Below are 26,250 nucleotides of genomic sequence, written 5' to 3'. Positions count from 1 at the left end.
AGGTCCCAGAGGCGAACCCTAGAGGGCGGGATGGCTGAGAGCTGCCGTCAGCGGCTTCCGGCGGCGAGCAGGCGTGATTGGTGGAACCCAGAACAGGGGGCGGGGCACCGGGAAATTCGAATAGGAGAGGCGGGCCAACGGAGGGAGTGGAATGGACGCGGGGGGCGCCGCGCCGCTCAGGCGACGCGAGATGGCGGCGGCGGTCTCAGGTACGCCACCCCGGCCTGGACGGGGTGCCAAAGTCTGGAGCCTGGTGTGGTAACGCCCGGAGTCTGGTCCGGCCTCTGTGGGTTGTCGCGGAGAGGCCGAAGTGGCGCGGGGAGGGGAAGGTGGGAGTGTGGGACTTCCGAGCGGGCCGGCCCCGCTCGCATTTTCCTGCTCACTGTTTCCAGCTCTCCGCGCGGGTCAGTGGGCCGTGTTAAGACCCGGTTCCGACACTAGAGCTTTGTTTGAGCCTAGCGCACTTGCCGCCCTTTGCGAGCCGCAGTTTTATTGTCGAATGGGGACAGCGACCCCATCTCGGGAGATGAGTGAGCGAAAAGTAGGTGACACTGAACCGTAAGGACCAAAAGAAAGAAGCTGGATGCACGTTTGACTGTGTTCTTGACGTGCTGTTTGAGTGAGAGGAGATCCCGGGGAGATGCAGGGAGGCCGAGGTTCAGACCGGCCGCAGCTGGGTGTAAGTTGACAGCCTTAGATGTGCTGAGGTCCCGGACCAGGGAAATAAAGGTCTAGCCGTGGAAGTCAGTGCCCTTTTAGGGTTGGAAAGGCTGTTGGGACCTTCGGAATCTTGTAAGTGCGTATTTGTTTACAGATGTCTCTGCTCTCTCCCTGTACACTGAGTTCTGGCCAGTGATTACGGTGGGGACGGTAGTAATTGATTGAGTCCCCTGCTGTTTGTCAGGCCCTGGGAAAAACAGAGCTATTTAGCAGAATGTCAGGCACATGTTGAACGCTTGCTAGGTGCCAGGCATAGTTGTAAGCACTTTGTGGTGATGAATCATTTAATCGCCACACAATGCTACGAGATTGTTGGCTGTTGTCCTTGTTTTACAGATGAGGAAACTGAGGTGAAGATGGGTTAAATAGCTTGCTCAGAGTTAACACGACTAGTAAATATTGGGGTCTGAATTTGTGCTCAGGCAAGTCCTACTCTAGAGCCTCTGCTCTTTTTTTTTTTTGAAAGATTTTATTTATTTATTCATGAGAGACACAGGCGGAGGGAAAAGCGGGCTCCATGCAGGGAGGAATCTATCCTGAAACTCTGGGATCACACTCTGAGCCACCCAGGCGTCCCTAGACTTGTATTATAAAAGCAGTTGTTTACGTATAACTCTTCTTTTCTTCTCCCCTAGACTGTGAGCTTTGGGACAGGAATGGCACGTGAACCACTTTTATGCTGAAAACAGGAAATAAACAAGCCAATGATTTATGTTAATTCATTCATCAAGTCTCAATTTGTTGAGCAGATACTTCTTGAGAGCTACTGTGTGCCTGGCACTGGGGGTATAGAGGTGACCAGAGTAAGACTTGTTTTCACTGAGTTCAGTTAGGTGGAGCAGACAGACAAGTCTGCAGCTACAGTGGAGTATGATGAGCGCTTGGATGGAGACAGCCAGATAGCCATGGGTATACTGTAGTGGGGCAGTAATTTTACAAGAGGTTTTTTTAGAAGAGGTAAGGTATTTTTACGTCAGTCATATGAGGGGAGGGATGTGATAAAGTAGATATTCCAGGGAGAGAGTATAGCATGTACAAGCGCCCAAAGCTGTGAGAGAACTTGGCATGTTGTAGGAACTAAAGGAAAGTCATTATGGCTGAGAGCTGGAGCTTACAGCGCAAGGAAGGAAGGGAGGAAGTGGAGAGAGAAGAACTGGAAACAGGGAGAGCATTGGGGAGACTGGTGAGATGATGATGACCTTTGCAAAGATTGTGCGGTGGTTCTAGAGAGAAGTGGACCCATTTAAAAAAGACAGAACTGGGAGGAGGGCAGCTGGGTGGTTCAGTGGTTGAGAATCTGCCTTTGGCTCAGGTCATGATCCCAGGGTCCTAGGATTAAGTTCTGCATCGGGCTCCCCACAGGGAGTCTGCTTCTCCCTCTGCCTATGTCTCTGCCTCTCTCTGTGTCTCTCATGAATGGATAAATGAAATCTTAAAAAAAAAAAAAAGGCAGAAATGGTACCTGGGTGGCTCAGTCGGTTAAGTGTCTGCCTTTGGCTCAGATGGTGGTCTCGGGGTCCTGGCATCGAGCGCCATGACAGCCTCCCTACTCAGTGGGGAGTCTGCTTGTCCCTCTGTCCCTCCCCACTGCTCGAGTTCGCTCTCTCAAATAAATCTTTTTTAACAAGGCAGAATTGACAGGTGTTAAATGAGTAACTGACTTAGGTGATGAGAGAAGGTGGAGTTAATTAAGGAAGACCCCCATCTTTGGGATTGGTTCCATTCATTTATGCTAGAGAGCATAGAAAGACCGGGTGGCAGAGAGATGGAGAAGGGTTCTGTTTAGGACAGGTGGGGTTTGAAGTACCTGAGAATGGTGTCAGAGGAGGTGTCAGTCAGGGCAAGCTGGAACCTGGATCCTAAATTTGAGAGTGAGCTCTGGTTTGGAGGTGTGGATTAGGAGTCATCAATTTTAATTACCATTAAAGTGGTAATTAAAGCCAAGAAAGCAGATGACCATACCCATGAAATGAATCAGAGTAGTCGTTTTCAACTAGAGGCAGTTTTGTTCCCTATGGGGGCATTTTTAATATCTGGAGACATTTTTGGTTGTTATGGGAGGGGGGCAGTGGCACGTGGAATGCTACTGGTATATATGTGCTAAACATCCTACAACGCACAGGATGGCTTTTTAAAATTTTTTTATTTTTTTCTGGATGGCTTTATTAGAGTTATCCAGCCCAAAATAATAGTGCCATAGTTGAGGAACCCTGTGCTAGAGAAAGGATAGAAGGAGCTCAGGAAAAACATTTAAGACTGGCAGAAATTTAGAGTGAGCAGAGTTATTTATTTTTTTAATACAAATATTACAACACTGGGTAACAAAAAAGAAACTCACATAGTCCCCATCAAGAGAAAACCGTCATTAATGATTTTGGGTATACACACATGTACATGTTAGTATGCGTTATAACCCGTGGATAAGAAATAGAAGCACAGGGCAGCCCAGTGGTCAGCAGTTTAGCCCCGCCTTCAGCCCAGGGCGTGATCCTGGAGTTCTGGGATCAAGTCCCAGGTTTGGGCTTTTCTGCATAGAGCCTGCTTCTCCCTCTGCCTGTGTCTCTGCCTCTCTGTGTCTCTCATGAATAAATAAATAAAATCTTAAAAAAAAAAAAAAAAAAAAAGAAAGAAAGAAAGAAAAGCACAGAAAAGTCAGGCAGTTCATTGACTGGTTTTGGGTGGGGGCAAATGTCAACTCTTAATCCTTATAACTCCAGAAGATGCTGGTCTACAACACCTTGACAATTCAAAACATGTCCCACCAGCAGCATCCACATCATCTGGCAGTTGGTTAGAAATCCAGAATCTTAAAAAAAAAAAAAAAAAAAAAAAGCTCTGGCATCACTTCAGGGACTGAAGCAAAATCTGCATTACAAGATCTTACAGGTTATTTGTGTAAGCCTGACAATCTACATCCCACTGGACCTACTTGTAGAGCAAGGAAAGAAATGGGACTAAGCTTGGGAATACCCACAGTATAATCAGGGTAGAAAGAGTTTCCCTGAAATGAGCTGGGGGCCTCTGGCTCTCCCAAGGTGTCCCCAGGTCCAGTTCATTTTCCCTGCCCCTCTGTCCAGGTTATGAGGGTCTCTGGTCTACTTAAGATGCTAAGGTTTTGTTTTGTTTTCAGGCTCTGCTTATTCTTTTGAGGAGCAGAGAGACAAAATGTGGCCTATGAAACAAGATGTAATGGGCACAGGCCCCAGGAATAACTTGCTGAGGTGCTCCGAAGAGCTACTGCACCTCTCTCAGCTTCTCATTGGTAAAATGGCACGGATAGAACCTACCTCAGGAACACTGTGAAGATTAAACAATACCTGACATGTAGTCAGTGCTTAATAAATGTTAACGTTTGCTTAGTACACAATATGGTTTGCACTCCCCGACCTTTACATAATCTTGCTCCTCCAACCTCCGGCTTACTCTGGGCAAGCTGCTATTCATCCTTCAGAACTCACTGTATCAAGTACCTCTTCCTGCAAGACTCCTGTTACCTCTGGCAAAGCCGGCTCCTGCTGTTTCTGTGCCACCACCACATTTTATGCCTAAAAACTTACCTTCTCTATTCTAGGAGCTGGTCGCTGTCGGCTAAGCAAGGTGGGAGCTGGTAGGCGCCCACCGCCAGCCCGAGTAAGGGTGGCTGTGCGGCTGCGGCCATTTGTGGATGGGACAGCTGGAGCAGATGATCCCCCTTGTGTGCGGGGCCTGGACAGCTGTTCCCTGGAGATTGCCAACTGGAGGAACCACCAGGAGACTCTCAAATACCAGTAAGGTTCAGGCTGCCCATCCCTCTCCTCCCTCCTCCCTCCTCGGCTGCTCACATTATTGCTTGCCGACATGGTTTCTCACACATGCCTCTTTAGGATCCTTACTCCTTCCCTAGCACAGCTTTGTTCCCCACACCTTCGTTTGGTCTTCCAGAAACATTCATGGGTGCCCACTATGACAGGTCCTCTGTAGGATCCTTGGGGAAAGGCCGAAGGCTGAACCAAACACACTACTGTTAGCAGGGGAGCCCTACCTAGGGTCAGGGGAGGTGGTGTGGGAGGGTTTGGAGGAACACAGACCAGCCAGCCAACGCAGGCTGCAGCTGGGCTGTGTGAGAGAAGACCATCCAGATTTGGGGACAGAAATCACAAGGACAGCTACTTTAAAACCCCATTGGAGATTGGAAGTTCAGTCTCTTTGGCCTGTCATTGGAGGCTAGGGGGTTGGCAAACTACAGCCTGCAGGTCACATCTGACCAGGAGTCTTTGTAATGAAAGCTTTATTCAAACAAACCATATTTGTTCATTTACATACTATCTATGGTTGCTTTCCCATGATAATGACGGAGGTGAAGAACTCCAAAAGGAATCATATGGCTCACCAAGCCTGAAATATTTACTCTCTGGCTCATTACAGAAAAAGTTTGACAACTTCATTCTAGGCTCTTGGCAATTTGTCTTGTTTTTTTCCAGCCTCATTCTCTCCCCCAACACAGGCTAGAGTCCCCTTAAAACCCTTTACCTCTGCTGTGGCCTCAGCCAGAGTGCAGAGAGTAGACCGCAGGTGTGTGGAGTCTCATCTTGTTATTGACAGCATCCTCTGCTTCGTTCTGATGTACAGATATTACTTTCTCTGTGTACTGTGTCGAGAAAAAGACTGGAAGCCCTGCCCTTTCACACCGTGCCTTGTCTGCATGCTATTTTTGATACTTGGAATATCTTTCTCTTCTCTCTCTGGCAAAATCCTCTTTCCTCAGGCAGAATCAGTTACACTTTCTAGTGTGTCCTCCTCTCCGTTTCTTGAATCACAGTAGTTTGGATATCTTTCTGTCCCACAAGATGGCAGAACTCCCCAAAGCAGGCATCAGACTCATCTCTGTATTCCTAACTCTGGGACAGGGACTGGAGCAGAATAGGTGTTCTGTGAGTACTTTCCAAGATCCTTATATAAGAAAAGGGATAGAGACTCTTTAAATCCGAGGCCCAGGGGCACCTGGGTGGCTCCGTTGGTTAAGCATCTGCCTTTGGCTCAGGTCATGGTCCTGGGGTCCTGGGATCAAGCTCCTTTTTGGGCTCCCTGTTCAGTGTGGAGCCTGCTTCTTCTCCCTCTGCCTGCCGCTTTACCCTGCTTTTGCTCTCTCTTCCTCTGTCAGATAAATAAAATCTTTAAAAATCAATCAATCCAGGGCCAGTATTACCCTCTAAGTCTGGGTGAGAATGGAAGCCTCTGTTAATTCTCTCCTTTTCTCCCTGCCTATATATAGGTTTGATGCCTTCTATGGGGAGAGGAGCTCTCAGCAGGACATCTATGCAGGATCAGTACAGCCCATCCTAAGGCACTTGCTGGAAGGGCAGAATGCCAGTGTGCTTGCCTATGGGCCCACAGGGGCAGGTGAGGGAGCCAAATAGGGAACAGGTATGGGCCCAAAAGGGCTCAAGAGTGGGGAGGAAGATCTTGCAGCAATCTCCATTTTTTCCCCCAGGGAAGACACACACAATGCTGGGCAGCCCAGAGCAACCTGGAGTGATACCCCGGGCTCTTATGGACCTCCTACAGCTCACAAGGGAGGAGGGCGGCGAGGGCCGGCCCTGGGCCCTTTCTGTCACTATGTCCTACTTAGAGATCTACCAGGAAAAGGTGAGGCCCCATTCTGGTTGGGAAGGGGAGAGAAAGGTCAAACAAAATAGGATCCAGTTCTTGACTGTGAAGCTCTGCCCTAGCAAAGAGGCGAGACCTGGAAAGACAGAGATTGGGGTAGCAGATAGTATACCTCTGACAGTCCAGCACAAGAAAGACACTGATGCCCTGGAAGTAAGCAGCTTGGGTCTAGAGAACTGGCCCTACCTCTCTCTGCTCCAACAGGTATTAGACCTCTTGGAGCCCACATCAGGAGATCTGGTGATCCGAGAAGACTGTCGGGGAAACATCCTGATTCCAGGCCTCATGCAGAAGCCCATCACTAGCTTTGCTGATTTTGAGCGGCACTTCCTGCCAGCCAGTAGAAATCGGACTGTGGGAGCCACCCGGCTCAACCAGCGCTCCTCCCGCAGTCATGCTGTGCTCCTGGTTAAGGTGAGACCACTGACAGGGTGAGGACCTGAGGAGCCCCTACAGGCTGAATTAAGTTGGGGGCCCTTGCTCTTAACCCCAGGTGGATCAACGGGAACGGCTGGCCCCGTTTCGCCAGCGGGAGGGTAAACTCTACCTGATTGACTTGGCTGGCTCAGAGGACAACCGGCGCACGGGCAACAAGGGTCTGCGGCTGAAGGAAAGCGGAGCCATCAACTCCTCCCTCTTTGTACTGGGCAAGGTGGTGGATGCCCTGAACCAAGGCCTCCCTCGTGTACCTTACCGGGACAGCAAGCTCACTCGCCTGTTGCAGGTTAGGCTACCCATCTCAGGATGAAAAGGGGCTGGAGGAGAACGTTCTCAGGTGTGCTGGGAGGCTGGGGAACAGCAGTCAAGGAATGGAAACATGGGGCGTCTGATCTGCCTATCCCTGCCCAATCCCTCAGGATTCTCTGGGTGGCTCAGCCCACAGCATCCTCATTGCCAACATTGCCCCTGAGAGACACTTCTACCTAGATACAGTCTCTGCACTCAACTTTGCTGCCAGGTCCAAGGAGGTGATCAACCGGCCTTTTACCAATGAAAGTCTACAGCTTCCTGGTGAGGACTGGGGTTGGCAAGAATGTGGAGGGCAGATCTGGACAACTGGGCAGCACGCTGAAGCTGCCCAGCATCAGCACAGAGGCTGACCTGCTCCCACATCTTCCCTAGTCTTGGCACCCATTAAACTGTCCCAGAAAGAACTGCTAGGCCCGTCAGAGGCAAAGAGAGCCCGAGGCCCTGAGGAAGAGGAAATTGGGAGTCCTGAGCCCCCAGCAGCTCCAGCCTCTGCCTCCCAGAAACTCAGGTGAGCAGAAGGGGAGGGGCCCTGGGGATGTTCCCTTCAACTGTTGTGTGTGTTAAGTGCAGAGAGCAGTAGTGGGCTTAGTTTGTCAGATCCTTGAGCTGCGAACTGGTTCCTCTCTCATTGACTTTACCCCAAATCCTACTCTACAGAACTCACTGAAGTGCTAAGCTCAATCTCCAGCCCTGGTGTGCTGTCCTGCACCTGCAGGAAGCCATCCCTTTGAGTTCGCAGCCCCTCGACATTTACCAACCCCTTTAGGCAGGCAGCAAAACCTCGCATTTGCAGGCAGCTGTTTCAAGGATGAGCATTTTAACTTCTGTCTCAAGGAGAAATCTGGATTAGGTCTTTCAGGTCTAGAGGATAAGAGCAAAGCAAAGAGATGAAGAGCCGTGTCTCCCTGAGACCTCACAGTCTGTGCATTAGAGTCCAACATCTCCATGACTCTACAAGGGGCCAGCTGCTGTCCTAATTTGGCTTCTAACCTCAATCTAAAGTTTCTCAACTAAGTCCCTTTTGTGTGTGCAGCCTCTCCCCCGTTCTGATAGCTGCACCTCATGGCCAAGGATGCATGAGGTCTTAGGTCACTGCCATTTAGTGGTCTTGCTTTCTATGTCTGGCCACTGGGCCCTCCCTAATTCTAGGGAGCCAGCTGCAGTTTTACTTTTGCCCGGTTTCTACCCAAGCCCAAATAAAGCATCTAAACTATTTAAGTCTGAAGTCTAGTGAACATGGGTGACCTGAAGAGGTCAAGGATTAGTATATACTCTGCCCACCCCCCTCCCGGGGATGGAAGGGCTCTACTGTCGTTGAAGATGGATGGCATACAGAAAAACGCACTTGCTTAGAACCCCATCTTAATCTTGTCCCTCAAGCTGTCAGCAGTCCCCTCTCCTATGTGCATAAACTCAAGAGAAACCTACACCCTGCACATGTGTTGTAACATGTCTCTGCCAGACAGACATCCCAGGTAAGCTCAGAGATGAGGCATGTAAGACCTAGTCAGACCTTGACTTTAGGGATTCAGGAAGGGAAGACGAGAACTTCAGTTTTTTTGTTTTGTTTTGTTTTTTTAAGAATTATTTATTTATTTATTTGGGAGAGAAACAGGCAGAGACACAGGCAGAGGGAGAAGCAGGCTCCCTGCAGGGCACCCAATGTGGGACTTGATCCCGGAACTCTGGGATCACACCCTGAACTGAAAGCAGATTCTCAACTGCTGAGCCACCAAGGTGTCCCAGAACTTCAGTTTATGATGCAGGGTAGATAGGACAGGGTGCAGTATGGAAGGAGTTACTGCTTCTCTGACAGCCAGGGAGGAAGAAATGACTTCAAGTGTTCACCCATATTTTCTGATCCTGCTCTTCCTACACATTTGCACACAAAGAACGGGGCAGTCCCTGTCCTTGAGGAACTAGTTCACAGTATAGGAAGGAAGGTACACAATCAAGTTGGGGTTCATGGGAAAGGTGGTGTCAAATTGACTGAATGATAATTGTGAGGGGAAATAATACCAAACAGAAGGAACAAATGTTAAGCATGGTCATACTCAGATTAAGTCAGGATTCAGTTTGAGGAGAACTTTCCTACTGCCCATGGGCAGAAGGTTTGGCATTTGAGGTCTTCAGTGGCTTTCAGAGTGCTGCTGAATCTTTCCCCAACTGCTCTTCTAGAGAAACCGGCACACAGTCCTTGTTGTCACAGTCTTTGCCTTTCCCTTAAGACAGTGACTGCTGGCAGAGCAGGGTTTTAGAGCCTGAACACTTGAAACTCAGGTGTGCATTAAATGCCTGTTCTCATTGGATCTCTTGGCATCCCTGAGAGGTTACCTGGGCTCCTTCACCTGATGAAGGCACTATACCCAGAGAGTCTGACTTTGCTCAAGGTTACCCAGCAAGTTAACACCAGAGTCTGGAATCACAGAATATGCCATTTTAAGGGATCATGGGGGGAGTCTTGCTGCTTTAGAGAGGGTGATGAGAGAAGGGGTAGATGCAGAGTAACTTTTGTCTGCTCAGCCCCCTACAGAAGCTAAGTAGCATGGATCCAGCTGTGCTGGAGCGCCTCCTAAGCTTGGACCGTCTCTTGGGCTCCCAGGGGAGCCAGGGGACCCATGGGCTGAACACCCCAAGACGAGAGCGGATGGTGCTCATGAAGACAATGGAGGAGAAGGATTTGGAGATTAAGGTAAGTGTTGGGAAGGTGGGGGCTGGGATCCCTACTGGCTTAGAAAAGCAATCTGAAGATCTTCAGATAAAGGACACCAAAGGCTGGACCAGCATCCAATTTTTACCCAACACTGGAATCCCTGTTCTTCAGCTTCTGCTTGAATGTCCTTAATGTGGCCAGACTAAAAAATAATTAAGGTCAGCTTTGAGGAGGTGAGGGGGTGGAAATCCAAGTGAAAGGAACAAATGTAAGATGTCATTTCTTAAAACCCAACTCAAGTTAGGACTTTCTGCCTGAACAGTCCCTTCCCTTCAGTGTTTCACAATGGGGCCCGTTCCACCTCCAAGCAGCCCTGATCATTAGGAAGCCCTTAATTATACTAGGCTCCAGTTGTCTCCTGGTAGCTTCTCTCCTTGGTCCTCACCCTGCCTGCTAGTGCGTCAGAGCCCTGCATTCACTTTCCTGGACCACTGCCCTTCAAGCTGCCCGAAAGTTGGTTCTAGGTCACACGTCTCCCTGATCTTTTCCAACAGAGGCTTAAGATGAAGCAAAAAGAACTAGAAGCTAAGGTTCTGGCCCAGGAGGCTCTGGACCCAAAGGATAAAGAGAATTCCTCTCCTGCAATACTCCGACCACTTGCCCGCCGCACAGTCACAGTAGCTAAGCCCCTGAAAAAGGCTGTGGTGATGCCCTTACAACTGAGTAAGTTCAGCTGTGGAGACCAGGGGAGCCCAGATGATAGAGCCTGGGATGGGAGGAGGTTTATGGAACAGCTTTCATCACATCACTCATGTGCTCTCTCTGTATTGCAACTGCGGGGTGGGGGGTTGAGGACTGCCTGAAATAGAGCTTGGGTGCGCTCTGTTCTCAGGCACTTAGTAGGTCGGATAGACGGATAATATGTGACTGATTACTATGCAGTAACAGCTGAGACTTTCAAATATAGATATAAGAAAGGTCATATGGAAACAACAGAAGAGGAGGCTCACTTGGGCTGGAGGGGAACTGGGGAATCAGAAATAGAACCAAGTGAGGGAGGGTGAAAAGTAGCCTCTGCCATGATTCTGGCTCATGATTCTTGCCTTCAGTTCAGGAACAGGCAGCGTCTCCCAATGCTGAGATCCATATTCTGAAGAAGAAAGGGCGGAAGAGAAAGGTGAGAGTGGCTGGCAGCTTAAGCCACACTTAGAGCGGAGAAGCTAAGACTAGTGAGCTCTAGTGGGAAGAGCACTGGCCATGGAGTTAAAACACATACTAGCTATTTATAAGTTGCTCATCCTCTGAATGTGGAGATACTTCACAGCATTTAGGATGAAATGCAGTATGTATCTGTACACCTAGCAGAGAAGGTGTCTGTCACCTGTTACTTTCTTCCTGCTGGCACTCTCCCTCAGTCAGCAGCTACTAGGTACAGTGTGTAGCCTGAGTCTCACTCCACAAAATTAAGAGGTCACTTAGGGGAAACATGACCTAAGCACTCAAGAAATGAACCAACACTGGAAGAATTACCTAAAAACTGAGATGACATATGTGGTGGGGGTGTGAGTATCATTTATTAAGTACCTTTTGTGTGCCTTCCTAGGAGTGGAAGAAAGCTCATTCTTTACTTTTCAGAGATGAGGCAAATTTAAGAGCTTATTATGTGCTTTATGTTCATTAACTCATTCGAGCTTCACAATAACTATTAGCAGCCTTTCACAATAAGAATCAGCCCAGAGAGTGACCCGAGAGAAGTGTGTCTGTTTTTGGACAGACACTTGAGGGAAAGAGAGGCTTGGGAGGGCGGGGAGGTAGCTGCGCCTAGGCTTCTATCCTTGGCAGAGGAGTCTAAAGCAGTTTGCTGCCATGGGCTGAATAGCAAACTCTGTTTCTGTCACTCACCTCCCCCTGCCTCATAGCTGGAGTCCCTGGATGCCTCAGAGCCAGAGGAGAAGGCTGAGGACTGCTGGGAGCTACAGATCAGCCCGGAGCTACTGGCCCGTGGGCGCCAAAAAATACTAGATCTGCTGAACGAAGGCTCTGCCCGGGATCTGCGCAGCCTGCAGCGCATTGGCCAAAAGAAGGCCCAGCTCATCGTCGGCTGGAGGGAGCTCCACGGCCCCTTCAGCCAGGTAATGGCCCAGGGAGGCCGGCGGCCCTGAAATGGAGTTGGGGGGTGGGGCGGGAGGGGCGACGCGGGACACCCCTGAGGCTCCTTCCCATCGCTGCTGCTGTGCCGTCCTGCCAGGTGGAGGACCTGGAACACGTGGAGGGCATATCCGGGAAACAGATGGAATCATTCCTGAAGGTGAGCCCACCGCTTAGCCCCCTCCCTTCCCCAGCCTGTGCCCCGCACCCAGCTTTAATGCCCCTCTCCCTTTCCCTCCTGTGTTGCAGGCGAACATCCTGGGTCTCGCCGCGTGCCAGCGCAGCGGCCCCTCCTGACTGCCAGCTCCTTTCCTCTGTCATTTTTTTTTTTTTAATCCTTATATAATTGCGTGTCGTGTAAATACAATTTTTACTCCGGTGTTTCAGCCTGATTCTTGGGACTGTGGGGGCGGGGCCAGGGGGTATAACTGCCCTTGGGTTGGGCCACAAGCTCCTCGGCATAACTTCTTCGGGCGCCATCTTTGGGAAAAGCTGGCAGGAACGAAGCGGGGTAGGATTGTAAATAAACCGCTGGCGTGGGGAGGGGGAAACGACGGTGGCCGAAAGGAAACAAAAAAGTAACGCGAAAGCCCGCGGACGGCGACCGTTAGGCGGGCGCGCGCTTCGAGTTTAGCCCCGCCCCATCCGTACCCCCGGCGCGCGCTCCCCTGTTCTCCCGCTCAGCAACGACAGCGGTTTTATGCGCGTGCGCGCGAAATAACGGCCGCTGGAGGAGGGAGGAGGGGGGGTGGAATCTTTGAAGGGGGGGGAAGAGAGAAGCCGCCCTGTCTCCCGCGCGCCCACCACCTGCGCCATCGTCAGCCAATCAGCGGCCGTCTCAGGGGTCTCGCGCTTGGGGCGACTCCGGCTGCTGGGTGGCTCCCCCGTCCCTCCTCCCGCCAGAGTCCCTCTCGTACCTCCCCCCTCCCGCTGGCCTCGCGCGCGCTCGCGCTCGCGCCCGCTCCAGCCTCTTGTGTGTCCTCGCGCCCCCCGCCCGCCCTCCCCGCGCGCAGTGTGCTCCGCTCCCCCCACCCTCCTCCTCCTTCCCCCCTCCCGCTCGCCCCGCGCGCCTCCTCCCTGGGTTCCCCCTCCCCCACTGCCGCCTCCTCCTCCTCCCGCCCCAGGGTGAGCGCGAGCCACCTCCCTCCCTCCCTCCGCCATGGATCCCGGCAACTGGAGCAGCTTCATCTTCCAGGTAACAACCCCCTCCCCCCGCCCCCACCCCCCCTTCCCACACCCCCTCCCGCCCGCCCTCCCTCCCGTCCCACCCCCCCTCCGCGCGCCCGGTGCGCGCGCAGCTGTCCCCCTCCCTCCCTCGCGCCCTCCCCCGCCCTCCCCGAGGCGCCGGCTGGGCGCGCGCGCGGCGGGGGCCGAGGCTGCTCCCTCGCTCCCCCCACCCCGCCCCGCCAGGCTCCAACCGCCGCCGCCGCCGCCGCCGCCGCCGCCGCCCGGGCCCCCGCCCCCCGCCCCCGGCCCCCGGCCCCCGGCCCCGCGGGGCCTCCCGCCCCCACCCAGGGGGCGTCGCCGCCGCCGTCGCCGCCGCGCTCCGCGGCCCGCCAGGCGCCCTCCTTCCCTCCCTCCCGCCGGCCGGGGTGCGCGGGCGGCGGGGCGGCCCGCGGGCCATGCGTTCGGCGCGGCCCAGCCCGGCCGGCCGGGGGCGGCGCCCCGAGCCCGGGCCCCGCGCGGCCCGCGCCCCCGGCCCCCGCTGAGCCCCGGGGGCCCCGCCGTGGCCGAGGCCATGTTCCCCGTGTTCCCTTGCACGCTGCTGGCCCCCCCCTTCCCCGTGCTGGGCCTGGACTCCCGGGGGGTGGGCGGCCTCATGAACTCCTTCCCGCCACCTCAGGGTCACGCCCAGAACCCCCTGCAGGTCGGGGCTGAGCTCCAGTCCCGCTTCTTTGCCTCCCAGGGCTGCGCCCAGAGTCCATTCCAGGTGAGTAGGGGCCGGCCGTGGCGGGCCGGGCCGGGAGGGCGCCGACCCGCGGCCGCGGCCCACACGGCGCCTTGTCTTCGCAGGCCGCGCCGGCGCCCCCACCCACGCCCCAGCCCCCGGCGGCCGAGCCCCTCCAGGTGGACTTGCTCCCGGTTCTCGCCGCCGCCCAGGAGTCTGCCGCCGCCGCGGCCGCCGCCGCAGCAGCTGCTGCCGCCGCCGCCGTCGCTGCTGCGCCCCCGGCCCCGGCCGCCGCCTCCACAGTGGACACAGCGGCTCTGAAGCAGCCGCCGGCGCCCCCGCCGCCGCCCCCGCCGGTGTCGGCGCCCGCGGCCGAGGCCGCGCCCCCTGTCTCTGCCGCCACTATCGCCGCAGCCGCGGCTACCGCCGTCGTAGCCCCAACCTCGACGGTCGCCGTGGCCCCGGTCGCATCTGCCTTGGAGAAGAAGACAAAGAGCAAGGGGCCCTACATCTGTGCCCTGTGCGCCAAGGAGTTCAAGAACGGCTACAATCTCCGGAGGCACGAGGCCATCCACACAGGAGCCAAGGCCGGCCGGGTCCCCTCGGGTGCTATGAAGATGCCCACCATGGTGCCCCTGAGTCTCCTGAGCGTGCCCCAGCTGAGCGGAGCCGGCGGGGGAGGGGGAGAAGCCGGTGCGGGCGGCGGAGCGGCCGCCGTGGCCGCGGGTGGCGTGGTGACCACGACCGCCTCGGGGAAGCGCATCCGGAAGAACCACGCCTGTGAGATGTGCGGCAAGGCCTTCCGCGACGTCTACCATCTGAACCGACACAAGCTGTCGCACTCGGACGAGAAGCCCTACCAGTGCCCGGTGTGCCAGCAGCGCTTCAAGCGCAAGGACCGCATGAGCTACCACGTGCGCTCACATGACGGCGCTGTGCACAAGCCCTACAACTGCTCCCACTGTGGCAAGAGCTTTTCCCGGTGTGCACGGGGCCTCGGCCGCCCACTGGGCGGGTGGGGAGGGAGGGACGGCAACGGAGGTGGCCAGGCCTTGGCTGGCGGGGAGGGAGGCGGTTTCTGAGGATGGGGACCGGGAGCCACTCCCCGGGAGGAGGGAGGAAAGCCTCTCCCGGTTACCAGGGAGCGGGGGGTGGTACTTAGCCAAGGAGGTGGGTCCTCCGGTTGTAAGAAAGCTTCGCGTGGGAGGAGGAGCAGCCCGCCCTGCGGCAGGGGGAGGGATTTCCTGCCACACCGGGACTCCGGAGCCTCGGGTCGGGGCGAATTGCGGGCGTCTTTGGAAGGGCCTGTTGCGCTAAGTTAGGCAGATTTGGGAGCACGTCCACACTCCAGGGCCCTAACCCCAACCCCAACGTATTCTCAGGCCGGATCACCTCAACAGTCACGTCAGACAAGTGCACTCAACAGAACGGCCCTTCAAATGTGAGGTAGGAAGCCCGCCTCCTCCTTTCCCGGTTTTCATGATTTTGATCCTCATTGTAGCTGTCTGAGCTCGGCCTCTCAGACCCCCTTTTTCTCTCTTTTCTTTTTGCTTTTTCACTCCATTTTCTCATCCCTTCTTCAAGACCTTGTCATCTCACTCCCATTTCCTACAGATCAAAGATCCCCAAGGCTCTGATTCCTTTAACCTCTTGTTCCCCTCTCCCTGCTCCCCGAAGCTCTAACTCTCCTGACAACCCCCACGCCCCTCCCCCCTCCCCAGAAATGTGAGGCAGCTTTTGCTACGAAGGATCGACTGAGAGCGCACACAGTACGACACGAGGAGAAGGTGCCATGTCATGTGTGTGGCAAGATGCTGAGCTCGGCTTATATTTCGGACCACATGAAGGTGCACAGCCAGGGCCCTCACCATGTCTGTGAGCTCTGCAACAAAGGTACATGCTGAGGGATGCTGGGAGGGCCAGGGACAAAGGGCAGGGGCAAAGCCAGAGGCCCTTCCACAGATGTGGGTTAAAGGTGCTGTAGCCAAGAGCTCACGGCTATTAGAGCCTTTTAGGAAGCAAGGGGAACAACATCCGACGACCGAACCTCATTAAGTTCTAAGAGGTCTTGACTGGAGGAGATGAGCTACTAGCAAGAGTGGGCCTCTGGGGGTGGGGAGGAGGAGCAGGATTCGGCTGCTTTGGGAAAGGAGCAAGGAGCAGTCAAGAGAGCCAGTTCCCAAGGGTTGGAAGGCAGGGTTTCAGCTGTGCATCCACAATGGTGTGCTCTTTGGCTTCTGGGGCAAGTGGAGTATGCTGGCAGGGGATTAACAAGCTCGCACCCTGCCCCAGTAGCAGAAAGCTGCTTTTATACAGCTTCACAGATTGACTGAGTAATTGGAATGAGACCGTATGGGGCCCTGGAGGGAGGGGACACAGCCGTCTCTGCTGAGGGTCAACTCTTCGAGTGGCTAGAAATCAGTGGCCTGTCACCCCGGGAGAGGTCCCCCTAGCCACAGAAAATAGGTTCTGTGGACACCAAGGCTGAGAAGCTGACACCACTCACCCAGGCCCCAAGCTTAGGGAGGGGCGATGTTCCACCAGCCCCAAGAGAGTAGTTGGCCCCAGGCTACCAAGGATGTGGTGGGAGGAGGACAGGGCCATCTGAGGAGGGCGTCCCCGGCCTAGGAGAACCACCCCGTCTCTGGGGTCTCCGCCTGGCTGACCCCCCATCCCCCCATCCCAATCCACCCCCCCCCCCCCCAATAGGCTTCACCACAGCAGCATACCTGCGCATCCACGCGGTGAAGGACCACGGGCTCCAGGCCCCGCGGGCTGACCGCATCCTGTGCAAGCTGTGCAGCGTGCACTGCAAGACCCCTGCCCAGCTGGCCGGCCACATGCAGACCCATCTGGGGGGGGCCGCCCCCCCTGTCCCGGGAGACGCCCCCCAGCCACAGCCCACCTGCTGAGGGGGACCCCGCACCCACCAGGCAAGGCGTGGGGCATGGCTGGGGGGGGTGGGATGGGGTGTGTGGGACGAGGGGGCTCAAAGTGCCCAGTAGCGGAACTCAGGAAGGCCAGGGATGCCCAACCATCACTGAAGTTAGGGACACTTCTGGGGACAGGGAGGGCCCTGCAGGAGAACTGGGTAAGGATGCAGGTGGAAGCCTTTGGGGACCAAACAGGAAGTGAGCAACGGCTGTGTCCCAGGGGAGGGAGTCTGGGAAAGAGTCTGGGGCAAGGGGCAAGGCTCTTGCCGATCGGATTGCGCTGTGATCTCCTGGTGTTTCTCTCTGTGCAGGTACTGGTGAGGTTTGTCCTATGGCGGCGGCAGCAGCAGCAGCAGCAGCAGCGGCGGCAGCAGCAGCAGTGGCAGCCCCCCCCACAGCTGTGGGCTCCCTTTCCGGGGCCGAGGGGGTGCCTGTGAGCTCTCAGCCACTTCCCTCCCAGCCCTGGTGAGCTCCAGGTTGGTGGTGGGGAGAGTGGAAAGCGGAGGAAAGTCCCTTGGTACCGTCTCCTCTTCCCCTCTCTCTTCCTACCAACTCCTCACTACTTCCCCACCAACCAAGGAGCCTCCCAAGGAAAGGAGGAAGAGATGTTTCTTAGGGGGAATTCGCTAGGTTTTAAAGATTTGTTTCTCCTGCTCCTCTCTCCTATCAGACCTGACCCCACACACACCTGTCCCCTTGGTTGTGTTGAAGCCCCCTGGACAGTGGGCAGGGGTGGCAGAGGACAGGAGCGGCCACTGCCCTCACTCCCCTCTCCTCTCTGTAGCCCCCTGCCCTGCCCGGGATCTGCAAGCCACCTCCTTGATGGTCCCTGTTCTCCTCCTCCTCCCATTTCCCCCTCCCACTACTGTCTGCTGCCCCTCCCTGGGGAGTTGGTGCTTTTTTTTTTTTTTTTTTTTTTTTTTTCCAGGGGGAGGGAGGAGAGGAAGGAGGGGAATCAGAGATTCTGTCCCAGAGAGGGGAAAAGGTGAGATTGGAGAAGGGGCAGAAGCAGGGAAGGCAACAGTAGTACCTTCATAAGGTGAGGTTGTTTGGGGTCAGCCCCTAAACATCGTCCTAATTGAGAATCTGTCAGGGGAAAACAAGTCAAGGGGAGCAAAAGAAGGAGCCACTAGGGCCAGAGGCAGGACAAGAGATGGAATTTTAGGGTGCCAGGGTAAATGGGGGGATCCAGGGACTAGAGGTGCTTCCTGGGGGTGGGGGGAATGCAGTCACAGTGTCTCCCCCGTCCCTCTGCCACCCCAGCTCCAGCCCTGGCCTTTTCTTTTCATCCCTCTCCCCCACGACAGAAGCTGTGGCCCTGGCCATGTCATCGTGTTCCTGTGTCCCCTGCATGTTCCCCACCCTTCACCCCCTCCTTTTGCGCGGACCCCATTACAATAAATTTTAAATAAAAACCTGTCTCTGACTCTGGTTTGGATGAATTGCTCTCCCCAAGCCTTCTGCCCCACCCCCAAGGAGTTTCTTGCGGGTCTAGTATCAGTCCCAGCCTTGCCCTGCCCTGTGTGGCTCTGGGGCGCTGGCTCCTCCCTCACCAGAGGCAGCACCAGTGGCTGCAAGCCTGATTCAGGGTGGGGCTGAGGCTCCAGTGACTGGAGAGCAGGTTCCAGGACTCCCAGGTCTCCCCGGAATACCCAATCTGGGCAGTCCCAGAATAGCCACTGGAGGTTTGAAGAGGCCAGGGTCAGAAACCCCAACAGTTACCACACAAAAATGCTGCTCTCCCCGACTCACACACTGCCTGCTGCTCAGACCCCAGCCGAATACCTGCACATCCTTAAGGCCCTGAGAGGTGACAGTGGGTGGTGGAGCTGCAGAAAGGATGGGGAAGTCAGCCCTGGGACCGGGAGCCCTGAGGGTGCCGAGAAGAACTGCATTTCTCCCCCACCCGTCCCCTTCGCTCTTGGTGTGATCCATTCAGCATTTACGGGGCTCCAGGGCCCCAGCCCCCTCCTGTTCCAGACTGCCCCTGCAGCCTCGGCCCTGGAATTCCCTTTTGAGCCCTGCTCCAGGGACCCGGGAGCCTTCCAGCACCCATTTCTGCTGCTGCTTCCTCGAGGGTAGAGGGACTTCCCGTACTGCAGGCTCCCTTTTCTTAAAACCCCACCCTGCTCCTCCTTGGAGCAGCCTCCCCAAGTTTTGCCTCATTTCCCCTCCCCGCCTTCTGCTTGTAGGAGTGCCACCACCGGGTCCCGCCTGTCTCACAGGTCCTGTCTCCTCGCAGACCCCTCTCCGTCTCCCCCAGCCCCCCGCCTCTGCCAGGACACCCCGGTGACCGTTGGCGGGAGGGGCCCAGGGCTTGGGAAGGGGGCACCCCCAGGAGGCGCGCGTGGGAAGGGGCAGGGAGGGGGCGCGAGTGGTTACCCGGCCGGTTGCCCGGGTAACGCGGGGCCTGGCACGCGTGGCTCCCTGGGGCTGGCCGGGAGGGGCGGGAGGCGAGCGAGGGGCGGGGGCGGTGCGCGGCAGCAGCGGAGCGTAGGGGAGGGGACCTGAGAGGAGCGAAAGGAGGGGACGAGCAGAGGGGAGGGGAGACCCGCCGCCTCCCTCCCTCGCTCGCTGACTCGCTCCCTCCCGGGCTGCGGCTGCTGCAACGGGGCGGCGGTGGCAGCAGCAGCGGGAGCAGTCTCGAGGCCGGCGTCGAGGTGAGACGGGGATGGACAGAGGCTGCGGGTAGGAGTGCGCGGACAGACGGCGGACGCTGGGAGGGCTGCACCGGAATGCAGGCGCCTGGCGGACTGGCCGGTGGTGCTGGGCGCGCCACGCCGAAGAGAGGAGGAGGCGCCGTCCCCCGGGGGCGAGGGAATCCCTGCAAGAGGGGCTGAGAAGGGGCTCAGAGGAGCAGCCCAGGTCCCCCAGGGAGGGGCGGGGGCGTCTGCGCCCCAGACGCGCAGTGAGAAAACACCGGCGGGGCGCCCAGGGAGGAAGGGAGGATGCAGAGGGAGTGGAATGTAAATGTCGGTCCTCTGCCCGGTGTGCCTGTCTGCCTGTCGGAGTGTACGAGCGTCTGCACAGCTTGTTGATTTCGGGGTGCTGGGGCATCTGCTAGGATCTCAGAGTCTGGATCTTGTCGGGGAGACCCAGGAAGAGACCATGGGGAGGGTCCTGTTTACAAAAGGGTTAATCTTCCCAGGGCTCTCCAAGCAGACTTTGAGCAGAGCACTCCTCCCCAGGGATGTCCCACCCCAAGGCAAAGGAAACCCCAACTTTTCTTCCTCTCCCCAGGGGCAGCCCAAGGCTGGCCCTAAGACAGCATAGCCCTCTCCAGCTGCAGTGCTGAGAGCCACCTCTTTCCGCCTCACACCAAACCTGTCTCCTCCTCTTTCAGGACTGCTGCTGTCTCTGCTGCTCCAGCCTCTCCAGCGAGGTCCTCTCCCCTCTCCCCTCTCAAGATGGCAGCCAGCAGCTCTGAGGGCTCAGAGATGAAGGGGATAGAAGAGGGTCCCCAAACCCAAGGACAAGGGCCTGGCCATTCTGAAGCCAAAACTGGCCCTCTCCAGGTCCCAGCTGGGGTCCCAGATGAGCCAGAGGCCCTGCAGCCAGGCCCAGACATCACTGGGGCCCCTGTGGACTCAGAAGCTAAGGTTGGGCTGGCTCCAGAAACCACAGAGACCCCAACTGGGGTCCCAGAAACAGCTCAGGCTAGAGACCTCAGCTCAAACCCAGGAGGGGAATCGAATGCCATCCCTAGCCCTGAAGAAGCATGCCAAGAGCCAGCACCCAAACCAGAAGTGAATAAAGAGGTCACTGCAGACCAGGGTTCCGATCTGGGGCCTGCGGCCCCGCTTGAGCCAGCCTCAGAGCCTGCTCCCCAGTTGGACCCCCAGTCAGACCCTCAGCCAGATTGCCAGCCAGGTTCTCAGCCCACCCCCAAGTCAGATCTTCAGCCAGAGCCCCCCACCCAGGAGGACCCCACCCCTGAGGTCCTGACTGAGAGTGTGGGGGAAAAGCAAGAGAATGGGGCAGTGGTTCCCCTGCAGGCTGGCGGTGGGGAAGAGGGCCCAGCCCCCCAGCCTCACTCGCCACCCTCAACAAAAACCCACCCAGCCAATGGGGCTCCTCCGCGAGTGCTACAGCAGCTGGTTGAGGAGGACCGACTAGGAAGGGCTCACAGTGGGCACCCAGGATCTCCCCGAGGTAGCCTGAGCCGCCACCCCAGCTCCCAACTGGCAGGGTCTGGGGTGGAGGGGGGTGAAGGCACCCAGAAACCTCGGGACTACATCATCCTCGCCATCCTGTCCTGCTTCTGCCCCATGTGGCCTGTCAACATCGTGGCCTTCGCTTATGCTGTCATGGTGAGCCCCATGGGACCCTGGCCCAGGCCTGCTGTGGCTCCCAGCTTCCTGCCAGCACTGGGACAAAAACCCCAGGAGTAGTCTTGCCTTCCCTCTCCTCTCTGCATGGATCTCACTTCCCAAGTATGGGGCCTATTCTAGCCTCTCCTTAGGACTTTCCCGTCTGAGCCACCATTGCCCTACCCCCGTCAGGTGGGAGGGATGTCAAGACACGTTTTACCCAGCCTTGCTGACCTTTGCCCTCCTCCCCCTGCCTTTCCAACCCTCTTTCCTCCTTTAACCACTGTCCACGGGGGCCTGCCCGTCTCCTCTGGACAACTCTTTCACCTGATCCCTGCTGGGCTGCCTTCTTCTGACCTGGGCCCATGGTGCCCCACCCCTCACCCTAACCCCAGTCCCGGAACAGCCTGCAGCAGGGGGACGTGGATGGGGCCCAGCGTCTGGGCCGCGTGGCCAAGCTCTTAAGCATCGTGGCGCTGGTAGGGGGGGTCCTCATCATCATCGCCTCCTGCGTCATCAACTTAGGCGGTGAGTGGGGGTCTGGGACAGGCCGGGAGGAATGGAAGGGTTGGCAAGGGCAGCTTTACTAACCCCTGCCCCTGCTCTCTCCTGTCTGTCCTCCCTACTTCTCCTTTGTCTCTCCTTGTCTCTCCCCACCACCGTCTCTGTCTGTCCCTCCCTCTCCTCTCCCACAGTGTATAAGTGAGGGGCTCTGCCCTGCATTCCAAGACTTTTCTTCCTGTTGGGAGCTGCCTTGGGCCCATCCTCCCCTGGGGGGAGCCCAATCGATGGCCCAGGCCCGCACCCATAGGGACCAAGGGAGCCTGAGCGGCCTTGTTTACAGCTTCTTTCCTGCTCCTGCATCCTGCCAGGCTCCTGTGCCAACCGTAGGCCTCTCTTCTCCCTGCACTGTTTCCACCCTCCCTGCACTTCTGCCTGCATTCCCCCTCGCCTCTTGGACTCCTTGCCCCTGCACTTCTAGAAACCTTCCTGCACTTCTGGAAATCTCCCTGACCTGAACGTCTCCCAAACTCTCTGCTCTCAGCCTCCCTGCATCCCCCCCCAGCCTCCCTGCACTCCTCCCAACTTCCCCAATTCCCTGCACCTCTGCCCCAGTGTCCCCCTTTCAACTTTCACTGTCTTGGCATCCTTCCCCATTCCTTTCTTCCTTCTCCCCTTTATTATCTCCCCTTCCCCCTCCACACTCCTTGCCCCCTTCCTCTTCCTGCCTCCTCTCCCCTCAGCATTCCTATCCCCTCTCAGGATCCTCTCCTCCTCCCTCCTGCCACCGTTTTCTCTGCAAAAACTCCAGCACTTAGATCAGCTGGGGGAGGGCAGCGGTGTCAGGGGAGGGCTCCCCCGCCGCGTTCCGACTGTTTTCTGCTGGGACCACCCAGGTCCTGACGCCCCCAGGGCGCCTCTGGGTCGCAGAGCTGGCTAGCCAGGTCTTGTCTGGGAACTGGTGCGGGGTGTCGCGCACCGTTGCTTAGCTGGGTTCTGAGCACGCACCTGGGAGGAGGAGGAAGGGGCGCGGCTGTTGACCCTTTCAGATCAGCCCGAGTTGACTCGCCCCGACTGGGCTTTTAAACTCGCTCTGCGAGTTTCTTAAAGGCGTCGGGGCCGGGGTCATTCACGTGCATTGTAACGAAAGAACCCCGAAATAGGACCAAAGCTCCTAGATGCAGGGAGCGAGTGAAGGGCGGGGAGCTCTATAATTATTTTCCAAGAGGACTAGGGAGGTTTGTTGCACGCGACAGTTCGCTAGGGAGGCGGGGACCGAGCTACGATGCCTTTCGGAGTTGGCGGGTTTTGTTTTCTTTAAAAAAAAAAAAAAAAAAAAAGCGTTGGAAAAACACTAAAAGTCTTTAAAAAAAAAAAAAAGATACATCAAACAGATTCTCCCTTTTTGTATGCCGGATGCTGCATGAGTCTGAAACACCAATAAACGGAGACTGCATGAGACTCGCCTCTAGCCTCAGTTGGTCCTTACGTCTGTCCGCCGCCGGGGCCCACGGTACTGCCCCCTTTCGGGCAGAGCCTGCTGGGTGTATGCGCATGCGTCGTCCCGGTGGCCATCTTTACTGTGGGTCGAAGCCAATTGTGCCCGAGCCTACCTGCGCATGTGCAATCCTCCCCTTGCTTTCCTTTTCTAAGTAGCTTTGGCTAGAGCGGAGCCTTCCGCGCCGTATCTGTGCGCCTGCGTACCGTGACCCTGCGCAGCCCGAGAGGCGGGTCCTAGCTCCAGGTGCGTACGGCGGCTGAGGTGGCTGAACTGCGAGGTGTGGGGAGAGGGCGCCGGATCCCGGTGTAGAGAGGGGCGGTGTGAAGGCGAGAAGAGCGTCTCCACCCCCTCTCCGGCCCAGAAAGTGGTTTCCGCTGGTCCCTAGGAATCTCGGAGTACCGGATCTGGATCGGTGGGGCGGGGTCCTTGGAGGGGACTCAGCGCCCCCTCCTGGGAACCGGCGGTCTCGTCGCTGGGACCGCTGTTGGAGCCCGGTTGGAGACATTCCCTGAACTCCTGGGGAGCCCAGTCCCTCGGGGGCGGGAGACCCCCCTGGTTTAGTACTCCTGCATCTCCTACCATCGCAGGGCCCCTCCCCTAGTAGCCTATGTCCCTTGTTCGTGGTCATGGAGACATCTCGGCCACCACGGCGGCGCCCCTGTCTGAAGAAGGGGAGGTGACCTCTGGCCTCCAAGCTCTGGCGGTGGAGGATACCGGAGGCTCCTCTGCTTCGGCCAATAAAGCCGAGGAAGAGGGGGAAGGAGGCCAGCAGGAGACCGAGCTTGAGGGGCCCGGGGTCGAGGAGGTGCAGGGAGAAGCCCCCTGCACCGAAGGGGAAGAGCATGCCAAGGGAGAATCCGAAGACTGGTGCGTACCCTGCAGCGATGAGGAGATGGAGCTGCCCGCAGATGGGCAGGCCTGGATGCCTCCCCCGTCCGAAATCCAGCGGCTCTATGAACTTCTGGCTGCCCACGGTACCCTGGAGCTTCAGGCTGAGATCCTGCCCCGCCGGCCACCCACGCCTGAGGCCCAGAGTGAAGAGGAGAGATCGGATGAGGAGCCTGAAGCCAAAGAAGAGGAAGAGGAAAAGTGAGGGCACACCCTTACACTTTGTTGCTGGGGCTTGCTCTCTTGGTGCCAAGAGAAATTGGGAGGGGAGGTGGGACCTTGGAGCATGGAAAGTAGAGGGTTGCAAGGGGTGTGGGGGGAGACCCTCAGGCTGGGGTGTTTGGGGAGACCACCCTCACTTTTCACTCTGTCCACCTGTCCCAGACCGCACATGCCTACAGAATTTGACTTTGATGATGAGCCAATGACCCCAAAGGACTCCCTGATTGACCGGAGACGCACCCCAGGTACAAAGGGGGAGAGTAGGGGGGAGGTAAAGGACCTCTACTCCCACCGACCTGAAAGGCGACTCCTGAGGAGAGGCCTGTGTTTGGTGCCTTGATTGCTATACACAACTTGTAGCTGCAGGAGAGAGCATTCACCAAGCGGTGCCATCATTAACAGCTTGGATAGATACCCTGTCTTCTTTATGAGACTGACAGATGGTTCTATCATGCTTCCCATTCCTTTTATCTCCATCTCCCTAGAAGTTCAAGTCTTCTCCGTTCTTATCCCTGTACCACTGTGTATATCTCCTAATCTGACCTGATTTCACACTCCAAGTGCCTTCCTGGAATTTACTGTTGGAGCCATTCTTGATTTCTCTTTCTCTCACCCCAGCATTTAAACCAGCAGCAAGTCCTGTTTAGCCCTGCCTCCACATTTCCAAGCTCATCTGCTACTCTCCACCCTCAGCACCACACCCTCATCCAAGCCATCATTTCTCTTTCTCTTTATTTTCTTTTATAGAGGACATTTCTGGGGAAGGCGGGCAGGGGAGACAGAGGGAGAGAGAGAATCTTAATCAGACTTCACTCTCAGCCCAGAACCCATCCTGAGGGGTGGATCTCACAACCCTGAGATCACAACCAGAGCTGAAATTAAGAGTCAGAAGCCCAACCGACTAAGCCACCCAGGCACCCCCAAGCCATCATTTCTTTTGCCTGGATATTTGCCATGGCTCGTAACTGGCCTCCCTGCTTCTCCTCAGCAACCAAAATGATCCTTTCAAAATATAAATCATGTCACTACTTGGTTTAAAATTCTCCAAAGGATTCCATTGTTGGGGGAAAGAGCATATCAAGAGGGAATCCAAACACCACAACTCCCCCTGACTTTTTTTGGGCCGCCAAAGTTTCCAAAGATAATTTATTTCTGTTTGACCTAAGATATCCAAACTTTCATCATGGCCTCAGAGTCGTTTCTTGAGCCACAACTTTCCTTCTCCCTGCCATACCCCAGCTCTCTGTACCCTTTGAACAAACCTCCCTGTTCCTGCTCTGGGGCCTTTCCACTTGCTCTTCCCCTGCCTGGATATCTTTACCTTGGTTTTCACATTACTGGCTCCTTCTTGTAAGTCAGCCCTTTACTGCTTACCCCATCTGAGGCCCAACCTCAAACCCTACAACCTCTGTGACAGAGACCTGAAAATCTCTGTTTAATGAGCTCCCTAAGCAATGAGTAATATGTAGGCAGGTCTGGAGCACAGCACCTCACTCCCGTCCACATTTCTTACCTTCCTCTTCTCCAGGAAGTTCCGCCCGGAGCCAGAAACGGGAGGCCCGCCTAGACAAGGTCCTCTCAGACATGAAGCGACACAAGAAGCTGGAGGAGCAGATCCTTCGTACTGGCAGGGATCTCTTCAGCCTGGACTCAGAGGACCCCAGCCCCACCAGCCCCCCGCTCCGGTCCTCAGGGAGCACACTCTTCCCCCGGCAACGGAAATATTGAGTGTTGTTGCAGCCTTTAGCGTGCAGAGCTTATACCTTCTGGGCTCTCCTTCCCTAACTCTGGGCACTGGGAACTGGGCAAGAGGAGAGAGCTCCCAAGCTCCCAACACCGCACCTTGCCAGAAAGAGGACATGTGTGTGTATTTATGCTTTCTGTTGAACATTTATTTGGAGACCTGGGCTGAATTTTTGGAATCTAGAATAAAAAAAAACAAAGTTATTTTCTCCTAGAGGGTGGGCTGCAGCAGGAACCCAGTTCTGGAGCAGCCGGATCAGGATCCTAGTCACTCAGGTGGGGAAATGAAAATTAAAGCCACATGGGACAGAGATGAGCTCAGCACCTGCCCCCAATTCTCGTTCCAG

General features: G+C 56.2%; 4 protein-coding genes across 8 annotated transcripts; all 4 read left to right on the top strand.

The window, feature by feature from the left end:
- Window positions 1-107: 107 nt before the first annotated feature.
- Window positions 108-12,296, top strand: KIF22 (kinesin family member 22). The gene is made up of 14 exons (XM_077907274.1): window positions 108-209; window positions 4,292-4,487; window positions 5,972-6,099; window positions 6,191-6,345; window positions 6,571-6,780; window positions 6,860-7,090; window positions 7,224-7,377; window positions 7,489-7,624; window positions 9,640-9,808; window positions 10,324-10,492; window positions 10,879-10,946; window positions 11,689-11,901; window positions 12,018-12,077; window positions 12,167-12,296. The coding sequence occupies exons 1-14, from the start codon at window positions 152-154 to the stop codon at window positions 12,212-12,214; spliced, it is 1,995 nt and encodes a 664-aa protein (XP_077763400.1). The 5' UTR covers window positions 108-151; the 3' UTR covers window positions 12,215-12,296.
- A 679-nt stretch (window positions 12,297-12,975) lies between these two features.
- MAZ (MYC associated zinc finger protein) lies at window positions 12,976-18,157 on the top strand. Of its 5 annotated transcripts, XM_077907277.1 has the most exons (7): window positions 12,976-13,112; window positions 13,761-13,847; window positions 13,931-14,787; window positions 15,188-15,251; window positions 15,527-15,698; window positions 16,515-16,738; window positions 17,050-17,190. In XM_077907277.1, the coding sequence occupies exons 1-6, from the start codon at window positions 13,077-13,079 to the stop codon at window positions 16,715-16,717; spliced, it is 1,419 nt and encodes a 472-aa protein (XP_077763403.1). In that variant the 5' UTR covers window positions 12,976-13,076; the 3' UTR covers window positions 16,718-16,738; window positions 17,050-17,190. The 5 variants fall into 5 exon arrangements, with proteins under 5 accessions (XP_077763403.1, XP_077763404.1, XP_077763405.1 ...); XM_077907278.1 differs by lacking the exon at window positions 16,515-16,738 and having other exon boundaries at window positions 12,981-13,112; window positions 17,050-18,157; XM_077907275.1 differs by lacking the exon at window positions 12,976-13,112 and having other exon boundaries at window positions 13,594-13,847.
- A 1,068-nt stretch (window positions 18,158-19,225) lies between these two features.
- PRRT2 (proline rich transmembrane protein 2) lies at window positions 19,226-23,010 on the top strand. Its single transcript, XM_077907280.1, has 4 exons — window positions 19,226-19,426; window positions 20,082-21,048; window positions 21,444-21,576; window positions 21,744-23,010. The coding sequence occupies exons 1-4, from the start codon at window positions 19,410-19,412 to the stop codon at window positions 21,752-21,754; spliced, it is 1,128 nt and encodes a 375-aa protein (XP_077763406.1). The 5' UTR covers window positions 19,226-19,409; the 3' UTR covers window positions 21,755-23,010.
- Window positions 23,011-23,150: 140 nt separating this feature from the next.
- PAGR1 (PAXIP1 associated glutamate rich protein 1) lies at window positions 23,151-26,030 on the top strand. Its single transcript, XM_077907282.1, has 4 exons — window positions 23,151-23,293; window positions 23,638-24,139; window positions 24,323-24,405; window positions 25,689-26,030. The coding sequence occupies exons 2-4, from the start codon at window positions 23,658-23,660 to the stop codon at window positions 25,886-25,888; spliced, it is 765 nt and encodes a 254-aa protein (XP_077763408.1). The 5' UTR covers window positions 23,151-23,293; window positions 23,638-23,657; the 3' UTR covers window positions 25,889-26,030.
- Window positions 26,031-26,250: the final 220 nt, after the last annotated feature.

The sequence above is a fragment of the Canis aureus genome, chromosome 8, assembly GCF_053574225.1.
Source record: "Canis aureus isolate CA01 chromosome 8, VMU_Caureus_v.1.0, whole genome shotgun sequence".
Classification (NCBI taxonomy): domain Eukaryota; kingdom Metazoa; phylum Chordata; class Mammalia; order Carnivora; family Canidae; genus Canis; species Canis aureus.
The sequence above is the reverse complement of the archived record's forward strand: the minus strand, read 5'-3'. Positions and strand labels throughout refer to the sequence as shown.

What these genes read in the sequence shown, in the direction of transcription:
- KIF22 (XM_077907274.1), top strand. Translation starts at nt 152, where the DNA reads ATGGACGCGGGGGGCGCCGCGCCGCTCAGGCGACGCGAGATGGCGGCG. An exon ending in TGAAAGTCTACAGCTTCCTG is followed by an intron (nt 7,378 to 7,488) that starts GTGAGGACTGGG and finishes CATCTTCCCTAG; the next exon opens with TCTTGGCACCCATTAAACTG. An exon ending in AGAAGGATTTGGAGATTAAG is followed by an intron (nt 9,809 to 10,323) that starts GTAAGTGTTGGG and finishes CTTTTCCAACAG; the next exon opens with AGGCTTAAGATGAAGCAAAA.
- MAZ (XM_077907275.1), top strand. Translation starts at nt 13,656, where the DNA reads ATGTTCCCCGTGTTCCCTTGCACGCTGCTGGCCCCCCCCTTCCCCGTG. An exon ending in GCGCCCAGAGTCCATTCCAG is followed by an intron (nt 13,848 to 13,930) that starts GTGAGTAGGGGC and finishes TTGTCTTCGCAG; the next exon opens with GCCGCGCCGGCGCCCCCACC. An exon ending in AACGGCCCTTCAAATGTGAG is followed by an intron (nt 15,252 to 15,526) that starts GTAGGAAGCCCG and finishes CCCCCTCCCCAG; the next exon opens with AAATGTGAGGCAGCTTTTGC.
- PRRT2 (XM_077907280.1), top strand. An exon ending in CCTTCGCTTATGCTGTCATG is followed by an intron (nt 21,049 to 21,443) that starts GTGAGCCCCATG and finishes CCCTAACCCCAG; the next exon opens with TCCCGGAACAGCCTGCAGCA.
- PAGR1 (XM_077907282.1), top strand. Translation starts at nt 23,658, where the DNA reads ATGTCCCTTGTTCGTGGTCATGGAGACATCTCGGCCACCACGGCGGCG. An exon ending in AAAGAAGAGGAAGAGGAAAA is followed by an intron (nt 24,140 to 24,322) that starts GTGAGGGCACAC and finishes CACCTGTCCCAG; the next exon opens with ACCGCACATGCCTACAGAAT. An exon ending in TGACCGGAGACGCACCCCAG is followed by an intron (nt 24,406 to 25,688) that starts GTACAAAGGGGG and finishes CCTCTTCTCCAG; the next exon opens with GAAGTTCCGCCCGGAGCCAG.